The sequence below is a fragment of the Tauraco erythrolophus genome, chromosome 4 (genome assembly GCF_009769465.1).
Source record: "Tauraco erythrolophus isolate bTauEry1 chromosome 4, bTauEry1.pri, whole genome shotgun sequence".
NCBI classification, from domain to species: Eukaryota; Metazoa; Chordata; class Aves; order Musophagiformes; family Musophagidae; genus Tauraco; species Tauraco erythrolophus.
In genome coordinates, this window is record NC_141468.1 from 35144702 (window position 1) to 35167258 (window position 22557).

General features: G+C 38.5%; 1 protein-coding gene across 1 annotated transcript in view; it reads right to left on the minus strand.

Moving 5' to 3' along the window:
• Positions 1-22557, minus strand: part of ADAMTS20 (ADAM metallopeptidase with thrombospondin type 1 motif 20) — a 100832-nt gene that overhangs the window by 47464 nt on the left and 30811 nt on the right. The window contains exons 7-15 of the mRNA XM_086609827.1: positions 22096-22136; positions 21671-21776; positions 20415-20561; positions 19659-19800; positions 18207-18311; positions 5848-5993; positions 4275-4456; positions 4042-4178; positions 2752-2869 (exon numbers count right to left, since the gene is read on the minus strand). Of these exons, the coding sequence (XP_086465953.1) occupies positions 2752-2869; positions 4042-4178; positions 4275-4456; positions 5848-5993; positions 18207-18311; positions 19659-19800; positions 20415-20561; positions 21671-21776; positions 22096-22136 (1124 nt within the window). The remainder of the gene's footprint in view (positions 1-2751; positions 2870-4041; positions 4179-4274; positions 4457-5847; positions 5994-18206; positions 18312-19658; positions 19801-20414; positions 20562-21670; positions 21777-22095; positions 22137-22557) is intronic.

The following is a 22557-nucleotide window of genomic DNA, read 5'->3' on the forward strand; positions in this document are numbered from 1 at the left end:
TGAGTCGTCATTTCCTGTAATACCTCCAACTACTATTATGGTAGACTTGTCATAAGGTGACAAGGTGCATCAAAATCTGCTTTTTAGAACTACTGCTCTGCACATAAACATAGGTTAAAATAAAAAAAATAAAATTAAAAAACTGTTTCTCACAGATGCTAATCACAAACTCAAAAGGATTCTTATGTCTAAGAAAAACTGAGGATAACAAACATCGGAAACAGTAAACACAAACATGCAATCTGCAGCATTAACATAATCTTTGCTAACTTTTCCACTTATTTTGCTGTGTTTAACAGTCTTGCCACGATTTCACTTTAGTTAGTTGACTCACCTCTGTGGGGAAAAATTTAAATGGCAATATAATTTTCTAATTATATTCATTATAATTCTTTAACTTCCCAGTGCTTTTAATCTATTAAAACTACTCAAAGCATGCGAATGAACATTTAATCTAATCACCAGTCCATCACATTTACCAGCTGGGGGCAGCACTGCAATTGCAAATTGACGCGCCGCATGATGTGGATAAACACGCAGTGTTTGGTCAATCTTCCAACATACCGCGAAGACAACCAAAACACAATTTAAAAAGCCCCTCATCTCACACACTGAAGATTTTGTGGTAATAGAATGACAGGAGACAAAATATGGGAGGAAATTATAAACAAAGCTGCATAGCATGTTGTCAAGCATACACAGGAGAATAGATCACATACTAAGGCACTGAGAATGACTATTTTCCAGGAAATCCTCAGATACTCTAATTTGATGCAATAATAATAGCCAACATAATAATTCTCTTTGCATAATTAGATTACCATTTCCTAAATTGAGAGATAAGTAAATTAAAATTTCGTTGTAATGAATTTCTGATGATTGTTTCACTACTGTTTAAACACTCAATGAGAACGTTGTAACTATGAATACAAGCACGTCCCACAGGCTGCTATGGTCCACTTTCCAACTCTGCTTTAGTAAAACGACTCAGGTCAGTACGGAAGGGGACCAGGTGAAGTTAAAAGAAAAAGATCAAGCAGACAGACTTTGGCATACTTATCTTGTGATCCTAACTCAGAACTTTTTGGAAAAGAACATTTCCTCAGACAATGTTTTCAGTCATTAGCCTGGGGATGTTGTAGGCCTCCCACAGACACTGAAGTTTTAGTGATCAGCTATGTACAACCTCTTGTTTGCCTTGCTGCACTCCTACTCAAGCACACCTGAGTGATAATCCCAAATGTTTAGCATACTGTCCAGTAGCATAATTCAGTATCATCTTTTACATGCTATAATTCCAAGAATTTGAACATAATTTATAATATTCAACTAAGTATAAAATCAAAATAATAAATCAAGGTTTTCCTCATCCTAAAATGCAGTGGCTTTTTTTTCCCTCCAACTTCAGTTAGAAGCAAATAAGTCTGTGACAATGCAAAGCTGATAAACAGCGGAGAGTAACAGGCTCAACCATAGATGTATAAACGGTAGTTTCAGTGTAATGGTCACCTGAATCAAAAGTATTTGATAGAATTCATGTGCTACCTATAAGCAAAAAGATGTTTCACAGCGGGGGGGAAATAAAAATATTGACAGTTCTTTACTCAGAATTATGAAAATAATAGATTATTTTCCTTCAGTGTTTTGACCACATGTTAAGAAATCCAGTCTCTAATAGCTCCATGGCAGGGGGGTTGGAACTAGATGATCTTTAAGGTCCCTTCCAACCCTAACCATTCTATGATTCTATGATTGTGTTTTCTTCCAACTTCTCAGGACAGACACAAGAAAAGTTATGTGTATTTGTATGGGAAGGGTAGCTGTATCCCACCTTTAGGTTTATTGGTACTTTTGCTTGGAGCAAGTCCTCTGTCAGTTTAAAAAAAATATAAAATAATCCAACAGGATACTGGGCATACTTTCCTCTTCAGTCAGCAATTCTTTTGTTCTATGAAGATCCTATTTGGCAGCTCTCCAGGTATCATTTTCACTTCGCCTGTGGTCTCTTTCAACCAGTGAAGCAGCATGAAGGAGCCTTTAGGAATCTGATATCAGCCTGGAGACTTCTGTCCTTATGTTCTACGCTCTAACTACTTAACTGCACTGCTACACACATACAATAGTCTCTCCATACTTTCCCAGAAGACTACATATAGAAGAACTGTCAGTAGCTCTATTAGAGAAACTAAATCAAATAAATATAAATTACCAGGGTTATTCAGAAGTTTCTCATTCACTACCTGTCAATGAAGAGGAAAGAACATAAACGTTGCTGCCCATGTTCTCTGCAAAAAGAAGGCTCACAATTCATGAGCAATCACTATAGGAAAAATGGAGCCTCATCAGCTGCTCACACCCCAAACTTCTCGCTATCTCTTCACACAACCAAAAGGAGACATTGGAATAAGTCCTTCAGCTGCATAGTTTCAGATGAGAGATTACAGAGTGCAAAGCAGGAGGCATTCTTCCTTTTAAAGTACTTTTACCCTCATCATATCTTTTACTGCTGTCTTTTGCTTTGACCTTAGAGCAGAACGATTTTCCCACTCCCCCCTTGAATGGGTTAGTGTGTCACAATGTTTGCACCCTTGAGAAGGCATATGTAACTGAAAATCACAGATATTTTTTGACAGAGGTGCTAAAGAACATACACTGAAATCCCACTTCCTAAAATGTGAAACATAACTTAAGCAATACTGAAATGTGTATTAAGATTTAAAAAAAAAAACACAACAAAACAAACATACATACCATAGCGAGCACTGTTGAAAGTACCTGCAAGAGTCTTACATGAAGAATTATCACCACCACAGATTCCACATTTGTCTCTCCTTGCCTTGGAATTCAAAACATGATCACAGCCTGCTTGCTACAAAAAAAAAAAAAAAAAAAAAAAAAAAAATGACAATAGCCCTGTGTCACTCAGCCCAGCAAAAAACAATGAAAACAAACAATGTAAGCTTCCCACTCCCCAAAAATATTCTTATTCACTACGTATATCTGGTCTTCCTTAGCAATTCATAAAAAGCCTTTTATGTTTTTGAGTGCAGCAATATAAGGCCAAAACACAATAGTGCTGTTGTGCTAAGAATGTACAATCCAAATACACTTAATATGTCAAGAACTGTATAAGAATACATAACAACATGTAAAGAATTTGCATTAAAAAAATCAACATAGTGTATAAATTTTAAGTTATATTTACATTAAAAAGTCTTGGAATCCTAAAAGCAGTATGTATGTATACATGGTCATCAATTCTTTTAAAGTCTGTCATTACTGCAAAAGAAGCAAAGGAATACACGTAGACTATGCTGGTTAAACTAGCATAAGCACAATTTTTCTTTATGTATCTTTACTTAAGCTTCTTTTTAAAAAAATATGATAAGCAGGACAATTCTCTGGCATTTCCTCTTTCCTCTTGATTCAAAACTATAAAAAAGGCTAAATTTTCTCCTTATTCTGAATTTACTGAGTTTCACTGCCATCGGCAAAACAACCTGGGCTTGATAAAAAAAAAAATCTTGAGTTGTTACAACATAGCACCTTGTTTCTCCCAGCAAAATCTGGTAGCACTTCCATAATTGCTGTTAAGCAAAGAAGGCTGAAATGAGCCCTTTCAAGTGTCATTTCCTCCCGATTTTGGAATGAAATAATAAATACATAATCTAGCTACTCTTGGATTTTCTACTTTTTTCTTCTTTGATAGCAGAAAAACAACAGCAATAAACACACAGCATGCTTCTTTCCTCCCTTTATGCTAATTTTAGATCACTTTCTCTCTGCTCGCTTAGACAATATTTACTCTCTAATAATATGGGGCTTAACTAGGAAAGACTGTGGGCATATATAACTGTATATTCTTCATTTAATAGCCTCCATTTCCAGATCTTTAATTTGGTAGGGATTGAAATTAACTTAAGCGAATTCAATACATCTTATTTACATATTTTCAGTAATAGTTATTTGGATGAATATTTATTATCTACTTAACCATCTGTTAAATTGATTTTAATAATTAATAAGTTTAGATTTAAATACCCTGCACAAGCCTTGAACACAAAGGTCATTGGTTTCTGCTCCACAGGGAGTACCATCAGCAACTCTGTCCTTCAGCTGATAGTAGGAAGTTGTTCCAGAAACTCGGCAAAAAAGTTTACAGCGATCTTTCATAGAAACTGGAAAGAAAATCCAACAGGTTTCTTGTCTGTTTGAAAACTTTAATTAAAGTAACATTTTTATTTCATTAATTGAAAAAATTTATGATTACTTACTACCACTGTATTTTGGAAGCCAGCGAACAGCAGATGTAAGACCGTTGATATTAAAGTGTTTGCCATCAAATTCAGAGCACTGTTGCTCCCGGAAATCTTTTTTGCCTTTTGGACATGAATCAGTATTACATGATCGAAATTTCATCCTGCGGCCAACACAGTACTTTCCTCCATTTCTCGGTCTAACAAAAATAGGTAAATGTAAAATACACTCAGTTTCTAAAATTGCTGGTTTCCATGAAAAGTGGCTTGAGCCACTAATCTAAAGGAAAGGGGAAAATCTGACACAGCATTCCACCATCTGTTACTGACTTCCTCCCCCCCACCTCTTATCTTCTATTACACTGTGCATACATTTATACTCAAGTGAAGAAAATACAAAGTCCAGGTAAAATACTACTGCCAAGGTAGGTGGTAATTGAGCTACTGATGTTTATTAATGTCTATTACATTTTTATTTCTCTTACATAATTATTTTGCCTGGGAAGCAACATTATTAACGTTAATGCTTTTATCAATTTAGCTGAGATTACAGCCCTGTTTTTACAGAAGCACAATTTTCCTCCGTAATTTGAAATCATTATTTTACAGAGCGACAAAGAAAGACGACACAGTTAGGAGCTGACACATTCTTTTTTTTGTAGCCCTAATATTGGTTTCAGTTTGAGGATCAAAAGAACTAAAAAGGGAAAACTGTGGAAAACATCCCATTTACTGTAACATCTAAAATACATTTCATAACTCTTATAAACCCTGCTACACAATAATTCAGTATTAATAGGTTCTTGGAGAAGAAAAGGAGAATAAATCAATGGCATATTGATACTATCAGTTACTACAGACTGACAGGCATATCTAATGGGAATCTAATCTATCGCCTCTTACTCATCAGAGAAAATAAAATAACCTGAGGTCAACTGATTCAGGTTCATTTATCTCACTGATAATATCAAGATGACATGACTTCCTAGAAAAACCCTCAAACTACCCAGACTGCAGCTCTGGTTCTGCTTCTGGAGAAGTTAATGGTAAAGTTCTCATTGACTTTTATTACAGAGAATGAAACTCACATTGAATTATTCAATTGAAGTTTCTCATTGTAAGTTGTAAACGAGTCTGCTGTAATCAGTGTTCCTTGTGGGTGCTATTGGTGATGATGTTGTGAAAAAGCCTTAAATCAAAGCAAATTAAGTGTTTCACTAAGATTATTACCAGGGAATACATCTACTTCTTTTGCAGCTTTTATTCCAAAGAAAGCATCTCAAAGTTAAAAGAAATCCTCAGCATTTAGAGTAAAGCTAGAAAACAAGGCCCTGTCAAAATAAGTCTTCAGGAATATCTATATATATGAATTGACATAGTTGAGAGACAAGACTAATGTAAATCCGCATATTAGAGTCTGTAGATGTATCTCTCTTTCCAGACATAGCTGAAACAGGCTTTTTTTTTTTTTTAATCTGGTGCTTCAAACTAATTTGTACAACCCACAATACTTTTATTTTGTTTTGAATCAATTCATTATGTCATAGCATTTTCATTATGCACTAACATAAAAACACATTAAAACACATACTCTGGTCTATTACACAGCCTGGTGGTGCTCTTTATTCCACCTCCACAAGTTCTTGAACATGAGCTATAAGGCCCCCATGGTCCCCATTCTCCATCTACAGGACGTGTCTCCATTTCTCTGCTCACACAAATTCCGTGACGGCAGTGCTGCACAGTTGACAAACAAAATTCATAGGTCAGGCAAAAGGATACTGTTTATTTTAGGCACAGAAAGAATAAAATTTAAGAGCTCATTGCTCTGGATCTGGACATTTTCTAAAAGGTTCAAATTCCTTTACGATATCTTATCCAGTAGCCATATTTTCAAAAAAGCTGTCTAGAGTGTTTTGCTGTCTAGGAGAGCTACTGGATGCTGAATATATCTTTATGTCTTGTCACTTCACTCAAATGCCTATATAAGAATCTCAAAATCTTGATCTTGAATTCCTGATATGTTTTATGCACAAACTTCAAAAATATATTTACAGTCATCCTGTATGTATGACTTTCTTCCAGTTTAACTTGGAAAATCATGCTTATACAGAAAGTGAAAAGGTATGATAACAAACCACCAAGAAATTCAGGGTGTTTTGAACATCCTGAAAGCTAAAAAAACTAGTGGGATTGTTTGAGAAAAGCACACAAATTTTCAAGCATTTAAGACCTTATTTATGCAAAAGCAAGATGATGCTATAGATTCATGCTTAAACTCAGACTTTCACTTCTCTAACTATAGGTGCAAAATATTTTATATTTTTGTTTATTTATATTTTACAATTTTTTTATATCTGCTACCAATTTAACAAATTTATTATTACCAATAAAACTAAATTGGGTTATGGGTTTGATGGATGGACCACTCGGTGGATAAGGAATTGGCTCAATGGCCGCACTCAGAGAGTAGTGGTCAACGGCTCAATGTCCAAGTGGAGACCGGTCACGAGTGGCGTCCCTCAGGGGTCCGTGTTGGGCCCGGCCCTCTTCAACATCTTTGTCGGTGACGTGGACAGTGGCATGGAGTGCACCCTCAGCAAGTTCGCTGATGACACCAAGCTGTGTGGTGCTGTCGACACGCTGGAAGGGAGGGATGCCATCCAGAGGGACCTCGACAGGCTGGAGAGGTGGGCCCGTGTCAACCTCATGAAGTTCAACCAGGCCAAATGCAAGGTCCTACATCTGGGTCGTGGCAATCCCAGGCACAAATACAGACTGGGCGGAGAATGGATCGAGAGCAGCCCTGAGGAGAAGGACTTGGGAGTACTGGTGGATGAGAAGCTCAATATGAGCCGGCAATGTGCTCTTGCGGCCCAGAAGGCCAACCGCGTCCTGGGCTGCATCAAGAGGAGCGTGGCCAGCAGGTCGAGAGAGGTGATTCTTCCCCTCTACTCTGCCCTCGTGAGACCTCACCTGGAGTACTGCGTCCAGTTCTGGAGCCCCCAACATAAGAAGGACATGGACCAGTTGGAGAGGGTCCAGAGGAGGGCCACGAAGATGATAAGAGGGCTGGAGCACCTTTCCTATAAGGACAGGCTGAAAGAGTTGGGGCTGTTCAGCCTGGAGAAGAGGAGGCTCCGGGGTGACCTTATAGCGGTCTTCCAGTACCTCAAGGGGGCCTACAGGAAAGATGGGGAGAGGCTGTTCAGGAGGACCAGTTGTGATAGGACAAGGGGTAATGGTTTTAAAATAGAGGGAGGTAGATTCAGATTGGATATTAGAAAAAAATTTTTTACCATGAGAGTTGTAGAACACTGGAACAGGTTGCCCAGAGAGGTGGTGGATGCTCCATCCCTGGAGACGTTCAAGGCCAGGTTGGACAAGGCCCTGAGCAACCTGATCTAGTTGGAGATATCCCTGTTCCTTGCAGGGGGGTTGGACTAGATGACCTTCGAAGGTCCCTTCCAGCCCTAACCATTCTATGATTCTATGATTCTATGAAATTAATATTTAAAGATATAATAATTCTTAGAGCAAGATACTACATTGCAATGTCTACTGTGCTACTTCAGATTTTATTCCTGCTGAAGAACTAACTGCTTTCAACTGAAAACTTAAATGAAGGTGCAATTTTCATTTCATCTGCTGGGATTTACATTATTAAGAAGACAAAGATGGCAAGAACTCTGTCGCCGTCATGTCAGTTATGAGACTTCACCACCCCATATCTGTAAACTGTTATTATTTATACTAAGTTGTAATTACTAGCTATTTTTTTTTCCAGAAGAATCAAGCGATTAATCTCTTGCTTCTAAGTGTTTACTATATAAGTCCCTGACTCTGCAAATATTTATCCACTTCAGTGGTTACACAAAAAGTACATGACTAAAAAGCCTAAATGAGAATCTTATGATTGGTGCATGTGTGACTTTTTTCCAAAGAACCTGCAGGAATTACCAGTACTAATCCTATTGATGACTTATGGCAGTTAGAATTCTAATTCACTTGTATGCTTTAGTAAATCCCAAGTGGTATATTTGATCACAACATAGTGGAATAGTTTAAATACTAAAATAAAATATTTACAAGATACTATAATGTCAGCACTATATCTCCTGTCAACTTCTATGCGGAAAACACATCCTCAACTTTGTCCTTGACTTTGAACACCCTCTGAAGCATCAAAGACTGCCCACATCTGGAGACAAGACACTGGGCAGGATGGACTACATGGGGTCAGCGCTCATACACAATAGAGAGAATTCTTTATTCTAGATGACTGTTTGCAGACTCAGGATTAGACTGATCATTAGGTTTGCTGTCAGGAGGGATTCTCCTAGTCATATTGATAGGGAGTTGCTTATTCCATCCTTCCCTGCAGTACATACATGGATCAGTCACTAGAATCATCAGAACAGATTATATCAATTCAACTGCTTGTTATTTCTGAAGCTTAGGCTTTGCCTCTGCTCTCTGCGACACAAAACAGCTTCAAATTACCTTAAATCTAGAAAGGCTTTAGTTACTAAAGTCTCTGGCACATAAAACAATTTAAGAACCTCTGATACACAGAACAGAAAATAATCCAGGACTCCACCCCTTTTAAAAACTGAAGTAAATGTTGCATAGAATTTCTCAAGAGTTATTATGATGTTACAAATTTATTGTAGGAACTATGAATTAACATAAATTTTGCTAAACACACAGAAATGATATGCGCAATCTTTCTGAATACACCCAAATGACACAAAGCTAAAATGTTTTTCCGTGGTTTTATCACTGCATAAAATAATTCCTAGAAGCAATTTTTTCCTAATTAGTATATGCTTTGATTATATTGATACTTATGCCCATTTACTCACAATCATTTTGCTCTCAAGACAGAAATTTTTCACAGAATCAGATTCCCCTTTCTGAATTCTGCCTGAGTCCCTAATCCAACTTGGCAATAAAATTGCCTGCCTGTATAATTTTTCATCACATTGACTCTTGCACATGGTACTTGTCTTTTAAGCCTTAAATGCCTTCTTCTAAGAATATGACCATTCAGGGTGATTTTCAAGCCCAAAGCAAACACAGAACAAAATCTAGATCTATCGTGTCATACAATCATTTAAATGATCCAGCAAATTGGCCAGATCCTCACTTGCTTGATGCTAAGACTAATGGTTTAACTTAACACCAAAAAGTCATCATTATATCGCTGTGTATCTGCAGATGATTTTCCCATTCCAGTGCTTACTCTTAGTTTTTATTACTTTTTCCAAGAGGCCCTTAGGGTATCTTTGCACCCAAACCTTCTAGTATCTAGCATCTAGTATCTAGCAACTATGCAAAAGTCTCAGGTAAATATGAGGAAACATTAAGACCTCACCTTTCCAAGAACTGTCATTAGCATCTTTAGAAATAACTTTTACTACTATAGGCTGAAGATTCTAAATCCCACCCCACAAAATGAACACTGCATCCAAATATGGGACAACAACCTAGTGTTCAGGTTCTTCTTCCACCCATAAAAACATTTACAATAACTTGAAGGGAGATTTCAGGAAAAGACAGAGTTGTAAAATGAAATTTTATACCCACAACCGCATTATTTCAATCCATAAAAATGCAAAGCACATGTTCACATCTGGGATTTTAATAGCTTATTCAACGAACTTGTCTCAGCTATTACCCTGCTGCATTCCTACAGAAGCAATATGATGAAGTCACAGTAGAAAATTCCAGCACCAGAAGCATTCCAGATGTTCCTCTGTGATTGCTTGAATCATTGCTTCACTGAGAATACTATGATACACAGAACTTTCATAAACTTAAATGTAATGGCTAACAATTTTTTTACCTACATTTTTTATGGCAAATATAACGTATGCGTCATGTAAAGTGGGTATCACTTGTAATTCCAAACATACTGATTATAGGAGGTGGCAGCTCTGCTCTAGCCAAGGTCAATAGTTGGTTTTCTGTCAAAAAGGCAGAAATTCTGACTCAAATCCACATGCAATTATTATATCTTCAGAGATGAGAGGCAAGGTTAATGGCTCAAATTTGGGATCAATGAACCTACAGGTACCCAGATTATTAATCACCTGCTTATAATAAGCAGTTTGACTCTTGCCTATTGATTAAACTATTATTTGATAAACTAATTTCAGGTATTTCCAACTTATCTCACAGCTTATTGAACTTACTAAATTTCCAGGAAAGCAATTCTGAAAGAAACTATTAAAGTGTTAATTGTCAGGCTATGCTTGATTTTGACTGAATCAAGAAGAGTGATAGATGCACGCAGAACAGGACTGGAGCTCTTCTGAAATCAAGTACTTCATACACAGCCTGGTATCAGTCAGCAAGAAAAGGATTCCAAGTTCACTCTTACAACATATATTTTTCCGACTGCTCCCATATCCACATGCAGTTTTTGAAGATGTTGGGGCAAAAATTGCAACTCTGATGCTCAGCGTACGAGGACAGTTTCATGTGTTAGAGCCCTGTGTAGCCTTGCAGAAACGGAGGCTCAGAAAAACTATTCATCTATTTCTAGACATCAACATGATTCCATAGATGTTGCTGGTAGCTGCTGGTGCTTCTAAAAGGAAAGAAGATGACTGAATACTAAAGACAAGTATGAGGAGAAAATTAAAAGGAAAAAAAACATTGCAAAAGTGGACAAGACAGTCCACTGTATTTTGCCCTCAAAATATCCAGTTTTATTGTTCTGATTTCTTTTTGCCTTATAAAATACAATTTCTTCACTCCTGATATCCAGACAGGGCCCAGAGAATGACTATGAGCCACTAAATAGCAAAAGAAGAGAAAGTTGTAGTGGACTGAATGCGAGAAAGGAAAACGGGCACAGTTGGTACCACAAAACAGACAAATACTCCACGCAATGCTGCAGCACAACACCAGTTCAATATACAGCATCCGGCTTGTAGGTGAGTAAACTGTCTCAAAGTAGATTCCAATTACATAGAGCTGGGAAAGGAGCATGAATCTTAGAAGTTACATAGATTCAGCACATAACCCCATGAGCAAGGAGTGAAGATAAGAACACCCACTCAGATGAACGTCAAAGTCCACAAACCTCAGAGATGCTGTTTCTGGTTGATTTATCTCCATGGGATGTTTCCATTCATTCCCTTGAATGAATGTGCTACTACAGACCTCTCTGCTTTGTTCGCTGCAAGTGGACGTAAAGAAGTGTTTTGCCACACATTAAACCTATGTCTGCTCTCTGGCTTCTTCCTATAATTTAGCTACTACATCGGCAAGAAAGCACATTGCTCGAAGAACCAAAACAAGAAGTGCAGCACAGAGTATACAATAACAGTGAAAATAGAGCTGTTAGTAAAATGAGTATACAAGACAGAAGAAACAGAGCTTGGAAAAAATGTCTAACTGAAGTTTTAACTATAGCATCTCCAGTCTCTGTCTCGTACCACATATTCCCAGATGAGCCTGCATTTATTACTCCGATAGCATTAAGCAAAAAACACAATTTTTTTTCAACATTTTCAATGTTTTCTTGCAAAACATCCACATACTTAATTTCTCCCTTGAAATATTGCCCCAGAAAACTTTTAATTTTTCTGAAATCACATTTCATCAGAAAAGTATTTTACGAAAATCCCAGTTTATAGCAAAAATTATTGTTTTCCTCCCTTAAATATACTTTAGTCTGTTTTTACACTTCAGAAGATCTGCTGCTGCTTCCCAGATGGTTAACATATCCCTCTATCACTCAACTCTTAAAATCCATCTGAATTTTTTATACTTACTTTACATAAGTATACACACACAATGAATAATTCTTTCAGATTAACCATCTCCATGTATTACATTCATGAGGCATTCAAGCAATGCAATGATTTTTAAAATAAATCAATACATAAGTAGTAACCTACAACTTAAGAACAGCAAACATACCTCAGAATTAGAGACTCGAACTTCTTGTACTGATCAAAGCAATCCTTTCTTGGTCTGCATCCACATACTCAATTGCCCCTTTATCCCTCTCCTTATGTGGCTATAAAGGGACTAGGATGAAATCTTAATTCATTCGATAGCTATCCTAGATATTTTTAGAGACACTAGCTCAATATACAATATATATCTAGAGTGAATAGAAGTAATAAACATTTCTGCCTCACACACACACACAGCACATGCTTTACAATCAAACTTCTTTGTGAAGACAGGAAAAGAACACAACTATGCTCGAGGTAAGGAGAAATCTTTTGTACTATCGCAGAGTATAAATGCAAGTAAATTCATCACTACAGAAACCCTTGAACAGAGTAAATCTCTCCAAAATAAAAGAAATGGGTAACAAAAGAAAAGAAATCAATTGAAAACATAATCCAAATAGATAATACCAAGAGCCTGCTGGTCTGAAGAAATTTCAAAGCACAAAAAATTTCTGACTAGAATGCAACAAGATAACGTAAGAGGAAGTGGGGCAAAAACATATACTCCAAGTCCTTCACATTTCCTAAACATCCATCAAATTAGATCCTACCTGGAACGTGATGGAAACAAGAATTGTGATTTTTAAGAGAAGGAAACCAGGCCCATTCATAGATTCATAGATTCATAGATTTCTAGGTTGGAAAAGACCTTAGAGATCATCCAGTCCAACCATCCCTAATCCCCATTAAACCATATCCTCAAGTAGATCATCCACCCTATTCTTAAACACATCCAGGGATGGGGACTCAACTACCTCCCTGGGCAGTCTATTCCAGTGGCTGACAACCCTTTCAGAGAAGAAATACTTCCCAACATCCAACCTGAATCTCCCCTGACTAAGCTTATGCCCATTTCCTCTTGTTCTATCACCCAACACTAATGTAAAGAGCCCTTCCCCTACCTCCCCACCATCCTTTCTCAAGTATTTGTAGGCTGTAATCAGGTCTCCCCTCAGCCTCCTCTTCTCCAGGCTAAACAGCCCCAACTCCCTCAGCCGCTCCTCATAAGTTTTATTTTCCAGCCCCTTGACCAGTTTAGTCGCCCTTCTTTGGACTCGCTCCAGGAGCTCAATATCTCTCCTAAAGCGAGGGGCCCAAAACTCGACACAATATTCCAGGTGCGGCCTCACCAGTGCTGACCGAGTACAGGGGCAGGATCACTTCCCTGCTCCTGCTGGTCACACTATTCTTGATACACGCCAGTATCCCATTGGCCTTTTTGGCCACCTGGGCACACTGCTGGCTCATATCAAGCCGGTAGTCAACCAACACCCCCAGGTCCTTCTCCGCCAGGCAGCTCTCCAGCCACTCTTCCCTGAGCCTATAGCGATGCTTGGGGTTTTTATACCCCAAGTGAAGGACTCCGCACTTGGCCTTATTAAAGCTCATGCCGTTGGCCTCAGCCCAACGATCCAGTCTGTTCAAATCCCTCTGAAGGGCCTCCCTACCCTCAAGCAGATCGACACAGCCTCCCAGCTTGGTGTCGTCCGCAAACTTACTGAGGGTACATTCAATCCCCTCATGCAGGTCATTGATAAAGATGTTAAACAGAACCGGACCCAGCACTGAGCCCTGGGGAACCCTACTGGTGACCGGCCTCCAGCCGGATTTAGCCCCATTTACCACCACTCTTTGGGCCCGGCCATCCAGCCAGTTTTTAACCCAAAGGAGGGTGTGCCTATCCAGGCCAGCAGTTATCAGTTTCTCAACCAGAACACTATGAGAAACTGTATCAAAGGCTTTACTGAGGTCAAGGAAAACTACATCCACAGCCCTTCCCTCGTCACCCTGTCATAGAAGGTGATCAGGTTTGATTGGCAAGACCTGCCTTTCATAAACCCATGTTGACTGGGCCTGATCACCCGGTTAACCTGTATGTGCTCATTAATAGCACTCAAGATAACCTGTTCCATGACTTTGCCCGTCACCGAGGTCAGACTGACAGGCCTGTAGTTCCCCGGATCCTCCTTCCGCCCTTTTTTGTAAATGGGGGTAACATCCGCCAGCCTCCAGTCCAGCGGAACTTCCCCAGTGAGCCAAGACTGTCCAAAGATAGCGGACAGGGGTTTGGCAAAAGCATTGAAGCATTCCAGTTTCTGTCCTAATGGAAAATAACTCTATCATACATCTTGTAATACCTGGGGCCTTCTCTGATATCTTGGTCCTCAATGTAGTACATAAATACTTTTCTTAATGTGATTTACTATATTTTTTAAGTTGTGGATATAGTTTATACCATTGCAACAAAAATTACAACTGTATGTATGAAATTCATTGTGGCATCCAGTGAGCAGGCTACCTCTGCCTAATCATATGGCATAGTTCTTAATTCTGAAGATAAATCATGGTAACTTTGATCTGCAGAAGTCACTGAGCTCTACAGGTGTGTGCCCCATGAGACATACAAAATATAATGCTCTTTCAAAATGCTTGCATGCTGATAGATTGCATATGGCAAGAAGATTAGGAAGTGCAGGCACTCAGGAAAAGCTGTTTGCCCATTCACTTGAGAGTCTCTGCTATTACTAGATTTATATCTTCTTATATTTTGGAGAAGGAAAGATACAAGGACTGTTAGAGCGGTCCATAGAGCAAGATCCACTAATCAGACACACAACCTGAAGAAAAACTAAAGATTACTGGGAAAATAAACTCATGTCAAATTTAAGCTTAGAAAGTTGATACTAAAATAACAAATGCCTCAATAGATCTTTTCTATCTTCATCACAGCAATAATGCTGAAAATGCCAAATAAAAATTTATTTAGCTTGCTGGCAAATATTAATTACAATTACTAGTCGCCATGTCTTACTCGCATTAATATCAACAGAAACTTGCTGACTGAGCTTGAAAGGAACTGTCCCTTAGACAGGAACAGATGACAATGTCAGATTAATTGCTCTTTCTCACATCTTTCAGAGGTAATGACTGTAATTAGTTCTTCACTTCCTAGAGAAAACTGATTTCACTGCAGTAATTGCATAAAATAGGTTTTTGTATTTTATATAAAAGAAGTCCTCTGATGTTGGCAAATTAGAGTCAAGTCAATTGAACTAAACTTCACACATGAAGTTTATATAGAACATGAACTTCCTTTCTGATCAGTGACTGACTGAAAAATGGGTTAAACATTATAACACCAGCTGTATGCACAAGATTTAATCAAGCAAAGCTTCCACTGCAACCTTCAAACAGCTTTTACTAATCTTGCAAGAGGGAAAGAAACTATTTGAGACAGTTTATCCACAAAATCATCATCCATTAAGACAGTATTTTCAGATTCCTCAGTACTACTGTCTTATCAAATACAGAAAAAAAAAATCTGTAAAGATCGAAAGTTATTGGGTGAAATTTAGTAATAACTGAGTGAAATGTAGCAGCCTATTATACATAGAAATTAGACCATATATTTTTAAATCATCTTTAAACCTATAAAACTATCAGAAGTTAAAAAAGTAACTTTGCTCCCACAGCCCCTGAAGCTGCCAAAGCACACTACCATTACAAGCAGCTCAACATAATAAAGCAGCCACACTTAAATTAACTAATGTCATATCTGAGTGTATTCAAAAATCTCTGAAATATTTAGTCGCACAATCCCCTGACAGGTAAGAAAATACTATTTGCTGATGGTGAACTGACACATGGAGAAGCCAAAGACTAGATCAGCAAAGAACTCGAGCACCTAATTTCTGCTCACTTCCCAAACTACATACAAATCTAAAACTAAACCCCTCAAATCTTCACGGATAACTCCAAATTCAGCTAGCCTTCTCCACTACTTCTGTTTCTATAACAGTTCTGTAAGTGTGTCGTGGTTTTAGGCCGATCCAGCAACTAAAACTCACAGTGTCTCTCCTTCTCCAGTAAAGTAGAGAGGAGAAAAATATAATAAAGAGACTGAGTGTTGAGACAAGAACAGAGGGAGCACCCACCAACCATGGTCCCAGGCAAAACAGACTTGGCTTTCTTAAAGCAAAACAATTTATTAACGGTTACTTAAAAGGACAAAGGGAAACAAAACCCATTACTTGAGAGGATAAAAAGAAACAAAGCCAGATCCAGACACCTTCCCCTCCCCCCCTCCCCCCCGCCCCTTTCCTTTTCCTCCCAGCTCTACCTCCTCCCCCAGTGGCGCAGGGGGCTGGGACTGGGGGAGTGCAGGTCAGTTCATTCCGTGCTGTTACTGCTGCTTCTTTCTTAAAGGAGGAAGAGTCCTTACACCCTTTTCCCCTGCTCCAGTGGATCCCCTACCCACGAGGAAAAATCCACAAACTTCTCCAGCATGAGTCCAGCCCACAGGAAGCAACCCTTCCCCACAGATTGCCCCAGTGTGGGCTTTACCAGTGTCTCAGATTCTTAGGGAGCTGTAGCCACTCGCTCCGGCGTGGGTCATCACGCAGACTCCAGATGCCTCTCTGCCTTGTCGTGCACCCCAACACAACCGTTCTCAGGCTCAGGCATCTTCTCTCCACGGGCTGCGAGTGGGTCTCTACTCCACCAAGGCCGTCCTGGTTGCAGGGGGGCTGCCTGCCATCTCACCACCAGCTGAAGGGGAAACTCACCCCCTCCCGCTCCATCCTCACTGACCTGGTGTCGAGGCAGCTGTTTCTCTTAGATCTCAGTCCTCTCCGGGTGAACTCAGCCCAGTGGGCACCCCAGGAGTCGGGTGCTCCCCGAGTTCCCCAGCCGGCTCTGCCACCGCCATCCCCAGTGGGCGGCGCTGGCCCGACGCAGGCAGCTGCCCGGCCGGGAGCCAGGGAGCGGGGGCAGTGCCCTCCTCCCGTCTCTCCTCGCTCCTGGGCAAAGCACATTTTCCGGTTCCTTTGTCCCAACTTAAATAGGGCAATTCACAGAGGCGCCCTATTGGCTCAACCCCAAGGGGGATGGGAGTCCGATCTGGTGGCCAGAACCAAGTCTAACCTAGTTCCAAAACCAGGGAGGTCACAGGGAGCAAAGCCTCTCTCCTGCCACCAGAACCACACACCGTCCCCCCCAACCCCTCCATCAAACCATGACAAAGTGCCTTGACTATATCTACTAATTAGATATTTATGACCTTTATGGACAACCCAAGACAGGTTATATCCTCAGAGGATACAGATCAAGATCTGCATTCAACACAACTTGCCGGATGAGGAAGCAGTGAGCTGCACTCTCATCACTCAACACTCTTTACGGAATAAACCAGTGAGCATGGTATAGAAAGCCCAGCTTCCATTTCTTTTTTTATGTGTCAAAGCATTCAATCCATACCTCATACAGCCAGGCAGAGTCCTATGCATTAAGGTGTAAGTAAGAGGAGAGCTCCTGGTTTTTAGCACTGAACAAATCCAAGTATCCTGAATTACTTTACAACAGGCAAGACAGTATATGAGCGCCAGTTATGTGTGGTTAAGGCACTTAGTGGAGTAAGTGAAGAGGTACTGATCCATGCTTTCATATTTTGCCTGAAACAGATACAATATGCTAATACCTACTGAAATTAGGATTCTAATCCAAAGACTCCCTCTTTCCAAAAAAGTGTACTCCTGTATCTAAGTCACTCATACTTAATTTGTTCTGGTTCAGTGAAATAGCCTGAACAAGAAAAACTGGGGGAAACGTGCTTTGAGGATGTCTTGTTTCCAAGAAATTCAAATTTGGAGCACTACCAATAAGGAAAAACCCCAACTTGTCATGAATGATGTGAACTCTTCAAACAGAAGGAAAGATGACAATTTTCCCCTGAGGTCTTCCAACTGTTTTTAATCAATGCGTTATCTGCAAACTTTTATAATTATTCTGAGAAAAAAACCCTATGTTATTTCATCACAACATCAAGGACTAAGAGAAACTTCAGATCAAGTCAGGTAGATGCTGTTCACACAATCAGTGTGCTACAGGCACGGCATTGTCACACAAGCACTGATCTTTCTTATCTACACCAACAATTTTGCCACATGCAAGCACGGAGAAACAAGTGAAGGCTTACCATTCCCACACCGCAAACCGTTCCATCAGCTAAAGGCATGTGCTGAGTACGACAGCCCTTGTGAACCCCTTCTGTGCTCGTGCACCATAAGCGTTTGCATTGTTTCTAAAAAGAAAAGATTACTTTTGTTGTACCTGTAACACCATTTTAGACATTAGTTATTTCTACTGTTTTCTCATACTGTGTGGGCTTAGTGTTTGCTATTAGTACTACCATATTTCACAGATAAAACCCCACAAAACCAAAACAGGTTTTGCTTAAGGCCAGGCAAGAATGTGAAATATTGGAAACTGATCCCATTAGAAGTAATAGGTAACTTCATCTTTCTAAGTCAGTAGAAAATTTAATTAAAAAATATGTAAGAGGTTACGGTTGATACTATGCTTAAGTGTAATCCCCAGATAAAGACTCTAACTGGAATTCTTCTTAAAAATACACTGACTAGAAAATTAAGAAGAAAGCTTCCTTTTCAAATTGTTAAAAGACACTTAATGGACAATTAACATTTATGGATTACAAAATTGACCAAGCAGTATTCAGTAACACCATCTTCAGGACATGAATCCCCCTTTATTTTCCTGTAATATCCCCATAAAGCCTAACTCTTCCTAAACAACATTCTACCTCACCAAAAGCTCCACTTAATTCAGTCTGCATCTGATCTTAAATTCTCTCTCCTTTTAAACATCTCCAACAAGCCATGTGATACAGGAGAGGTATTTGACAAGTTGGTCCAAAATCTAACTCTATATGGCATCGTGACAGTAACGACTGAAGTAATCATGTTATATTTGTATTTATTTTTATATTGCACTGGCCACATTAAGTTTTCAAAATACAACTTAAGTTTCAATGTTCATATACTCAAGTTTTATTTCCTGATCCCTATTTTGCTTCAAAGAAATTTTTGATTAAGTACACAAAATGTACAGTCTAACAGGCATTAAAATATTTTTTGACTCTTTGACAAACTAGAGGGAATCTACACTGTGGACCAAACATTAAGAACAAATATTCGAATTAATATATTAACTTTCAAGTTATAAAATTATAAAAAGCACTAAAAGAAGCAGATAAGAAAGACCTGTTAAGGTAAGATAGGGGCTATAATGTGAAAATATTTGTAGAAAGTGTTGAAATAATTCTTTCAGTACTTGCAGAAAGCCTTCATTGATGCAGCTTTAGATCTTTTAAAGGAATTATAATCACATTCACAGATGTGCAAATCGAAATTAATTCATCCTACTTTCAAACTGTCTATATTTTAGCATATGGAGTTGCAATGCTCTCCACTGAACTCTTCTCCCTTCAACAGAACAGAACCTGAACTTTGACATATTTCAGGATAAAATCCTTCCAAAACCAGAAGTCTTGAGACTTCATTTCTAAATCTAACTTTCAGTAATTTTTTTTAGTACAGATCAAGCACAACTCTGTGTGTTGTTTACTTACCAGATACGGGCACACTTGTGACCCAAGACCAAACATCAGTTCGCACTGCTTGTTGACATCATACATTGACCCAGGCAGCTGAGAGGAAAGATCATATATTCTTCCACTAGGTTTGTCTAGGAGACATTCACCATAACCAGTACTGTTGTAAAAACAGGAACAAGATGCGAATAAATCACTCTTAATTCATTGGGAACCTACTCACACAACATTTACACTTGCATATCTCATTGGAGTTATGGGTTTGCATGTCTACCTGCCTATGTAATGACTTTAATCAAAATTAATAAAATAAACCAAGTCACTTCATTTTCTTTTATTGGATTTTTCATTATATTCACCAAACAAAGCTTAAGGTTTTTTGCCTTCTGGCTGTCATTTCTCATTTTCACATTCTTACAGGAAAAAAAGATGGTACTGCTTAAATTATACCTACCACATCTTTTAAATAAAGTGTATCTATTCTGACCTAGTAAAATCATACTAAAGATATTTTCAGTAACCAACGCCACTATATCAAAAAAAAAAAATCTTCCTAGCTTTACGTGTTGAGTGCAACTTTAACAAAGTCATGACTCATCCAAAGACCTAAACACATGTATTTTTCTGGAGGACTGAGGCCCTACAAGTCCATGGTTAAACCTAAGAAGAACACAGCACTGGTATTTAAGCAATGCCTTTAAAATACTTCTCAGAAAGACATGAAATTGAAAAAAGCAAAACAAAACAAAACCATAGCATTCTATTGATACTTACTCAAGAAATTCAGTGATATATTTTTGACTGCATTTTGACCAGGTCCATGGACTTGTATGGTAATTTAAAGTTGGAGCCATCACATGGTATTGATGTTTAATTCCAGCTTCTTTACATTTAAAACTGTCATCATGAGGCACATTAAATCTAAAAAGCAAAACAGACAAACTCCAAAACAAATTCAGCAATAATTAACTGAAACTCTGTTGTAGCAGCAAATGCTTGAGCTTTGAGTTTGAAAATGCCTTAAAATTTAATGCGATTTACTTATATGACTATCTGACATTATGGCAATAGATATCTTCAAAATGCCTTACAAAATTCTCTCCTTACCGAAAACGCTCCGGAGCATATAATGCTGGGCACAGTAAGAACTTTACAATTACATAGTTCTTCAGCTTGCCAGAAAAATCCCAGTGTTTTGGGAGTATGCCATTTTAAATGAACAACCCATCTCCTCAACTGAATATACAGGCTATCACTAGACTATCCATAACATACTACCCCAATATTCATCACAATTCTTACTATTCAGTAACAAAAACAAACTACAGAGCACATCAATGTCACATTTATGCAACTAGCACACTGTCTGATTTTATATCTCAGTTTAAGCACCATGACAAATGGCATGTATCTAAATGAACTTCAGGCACATGAAAATCAACAAGCTAGCTACTGAGCTCTGTAACGTCATCTTTACCTACACTGTGGCATGCCTCATGGAGCTAGAGTATAGCACCTTTCTGCCATCACTGATGAGGTATGCTTCATAAAATAAAATGCTGTCATCGCCTCTTATTTTTCTGTGTAAAGTATTTCTCTTTGTGTTACTCTATTGTATTCTGAAAGGATCAAACACAAGGAAGAATATTTCTGTGTTATATTAACAATTGTCTTTTCTTAAGGTAAATTCCTATCAGGGCTAGAATGCAATTGGAGTTAAGAGGACTATGTTGAGCATCTAAGAGACCTGTCCCAGTGTCCCAACCAGATCCTATGACAAAAAGACAGAAAACAGCTATATGGCCAGCATCTCCATAATTCAGGATACCAACCAGCCAGGTTATAAAATTCACAATTTCTCTACCTCTAGTGGTGGGTAGAGCTGGCTCACTGCAAGGGGCAAAAACAATTATTCTACTAAAAGGAGTAGCAGACTGCACCCTCTTAGAAATGTAGAGCTCATCATAGGAAACTGGTCATATTCAGAAGGAAAAAAAAGTAAAATTACCTGCTGGGGAATAGGTACTTACACATGTCCAAGCTCATGTGCTATAGTAAAAGCAGCACTCAATCCATTTTCTTCGCTTATAGAACAGCTGCGCAGCGGGTCGCACATTGTACCTAGCTCTGCTAAACCTGCAAAATTGAATCCTTATATAAAAGCTTAACAGAGTGAATTCTCATGTTGAAGGAGCGACTCTATAAATGAATACTATGGCACCTGAGTTGAAAGTCATGCCTCAACTATGCAGCAAATTTACACAAAACGAACAATCACTTGGCACCAAAGTACATGCCAGGGCAAAACAGCATTAAGAAGCTGATTTTTTTTCACCTGAGTGACTTAAACTTTGCATCTACTTTCTGATTTATTCCTAATTGATTTTTCACCCTACATTGAAATTGTCTTATAAATTTTGTTATAAAATCATACCGATTAAAAAAAATAACTCACCAAGAGTATCACACTTCTCTCTAGCTCTGCAGATATCTTCCCTTGAAGAAAAAGATTTATTTAAAATTATTACAGTAAAATATAAGAACATTTTAAAAGTATTTCACTGTTGTTATATTAATTACAGCAATTGCAAATCTGATTCTCAATTTTTAGTCTTACAGTCCATTCAAACAATTTGCATCCTAATGAAAGAAGTAATTTAAATTCACCAGACTAAGCTCACAATATTTCTTTCTAACTATCTAGCTTGCAAATAATAAAAATTCAAATACTATGTTATTTCTCTACAATGCAGAAGGTAGATCAAGCATGAAATGCTGCAGAAAAACTGCAGATTGTGGTATACTTGAAACTACCTCATGTAGTGGACCATCTGACAAAATAACAACGTAAAATTCAGGACAAATATCAATCAGTTTGAAGTGCTGGAGTGTGTCCAACTTGAACAATGGGGGAAAA